The 1,618-nt window shown below is 64.2% G+C and overlaps 1 protein-coding gene across 8 annotated transcripts in view; it reads left to right on the top strand.

Annotated features, from left to right (window-relative positions):
- Window positions 1-656, top strand: part of CCDC24 (coiled-coil domain containing 24) — a 7,326-nt gene extending 6,670 nt beyond the window's left edge. For all 8 annotated transcript variants that reach the window (XM_014589861.2, XM_014589863.2, XM_014589862.2 and 5 more), the window contains exon 9: window positions 5-656. In XM_014589861.2, coding sequence (XP_014445347.1) covers window positions 5-187 — 183 coding nt within the window. In that variant the 3' untranslated portion in view covers window positions 188-656. The remainder of the gene's footprint in view (window positions 1-4) is intronic.
- The last annotated feature ends 962 nt before the right edge of the window (window positions 657-1,618 follow it).

Here is a 1,618-nt window from a genome sequence, read left to right on the forward strand (position 1 = left end):
CGGGGGAGCCGCTGCAGTCTGGGCCGCACCTCTACACTGCCGCGTGCCTGCACCTCCTTCAGAGCGTCGCCCCCGACCACGAGGCCAGGCTGCCACCTGCCGCTGGGGACGGCAGCTTCAGTGCAGCCCCAGGAAGGAGCCGGCTAACACACCAGTGTCCCGTGCGGCATCACAGGCCCCCACCTGAGGGGCTTTTCCCCACGGGGACTCGCTACTGCTGGAACTCGCCCCACCTGCTGCCCTCACCTCTCCACTGTCCCAGCCAGCTTCACATCTGGTCTTGGGTGGGCTCCCAGGACCCCAAGGCTGCTGTCTGTCTAGCCATTGCCCTTCCACCCCTCACCAGGTCTCTGGGATTTGGGCTGAGTGACCAGGCTTCTGTCCCAACTGTCAAAGCTTTGGCCTTTCTCCTCCCGGGCTTCCACAGAGGCACAGCAGACAGAGGTCCCATCTCAGCCCTGACTCTTGTCCCCAGGGGACCCAGACAAAGCACAGCAGCAGCTCAGAGACAGGAATAGAAATTTCATTAAAATCTATGGACTTTAAAATCCTAGTGGTGCACGGATGGGCAGGGCTGGGTGGCGCACCGTTATTGCTACAGAGGATTAGAGGCGGCTCGGCCGGGGCTGTCACTGCACAGAGGGCACAGAGGACAGACAAACGGACACTGCAGGGCTTGGGAGGAGCAGCTCTGACGCCAAGGAGGGGGTGGGGCACACGGGCTGGGGCCATTTGGCACGTGAACAAGGGCAGCACGTTCAGGAAGACTGGGCCTTCAGCCTGGTGGAGGGGGCAGGGGGTGTCGTGCAGGGTCCCCTTCCCCAGAGCTCTGAGCTCCAATCCCCCATTGAGCAGCCCCCACCCCTGGCCCCCAGAATCAAGTGCTTTGGGCGGCTGCTGGGTGACGGGCCTCTGCCACCTGTGCCTGACAGGGCTCAGTGAGGCGCAGAGACCCCAGAGCAGCCAGTGAGGTGCGGGCAGGCCTGGAAGACGGATTGGACCCGAGGCTGGGGCCAGGGGGTGGCAACCACAGATAATACAACTTTTACAAAAATAATTACACAGATACACCGGGCCGGGCAGTACACCTGACGAGTAACACTGCACAGCCCCCAGCCTCCCACCTGCCCCGGGTGGGAAGACCCACGTCGGCCCGGGTGGAGGTCCAGGGCTCTCTGAGGGCAGGAACACTGGTCACGAGGCTGGCGGCCCCAGGAGGGACGCAGGCAGGGGCCCACCCAGAACCTCAGCTCAGCGCAGAGGGGGAGGGCATCAGAGGCTATGTGGAGCCCAGCAGGTCTCTGGGGACCTGGCCTGAGACCCCCCTCTCCAAAGTGCTTTGGGTCCCCCAGCAGGTTTCCCATCAAGCCCCCCCACCCCAGCTGCCATCTTGGCATCCAAAGGACGTGTAAACACTGGGGACACGAGCACAAATGACTGCACTAGCAGTGGTGGCCAAGGTGACAGCAGCCGCCCTGGCCAGGGCGTGGTGGGGCAGGCGGGGACACCTGTGCACAGCCTCCCCAGTCTCTGTAGCGGGAGCACGGGGTGGGACAGGGCCACTGCCCTGGCGGCCGCGCTCATATCCGGGAGTCCTGGACACGGCTGGGGGCGGTGG

Source organism: Tupaia chinensis, unplaced genomic scaffold (assembly GCF_000334495.1).
Source record: "Tupaia chinensis unplaced genomic scaffold, TupChi_1.0 Scaffold000387_1, whole genome shotgun sequence".
Taxonomy (NCBI): Eukaryota; Metazoa; Chordata; class Mammalia; order Scandentia; family Tupaiidae; genus Tupaia; species Tupaia belangeri.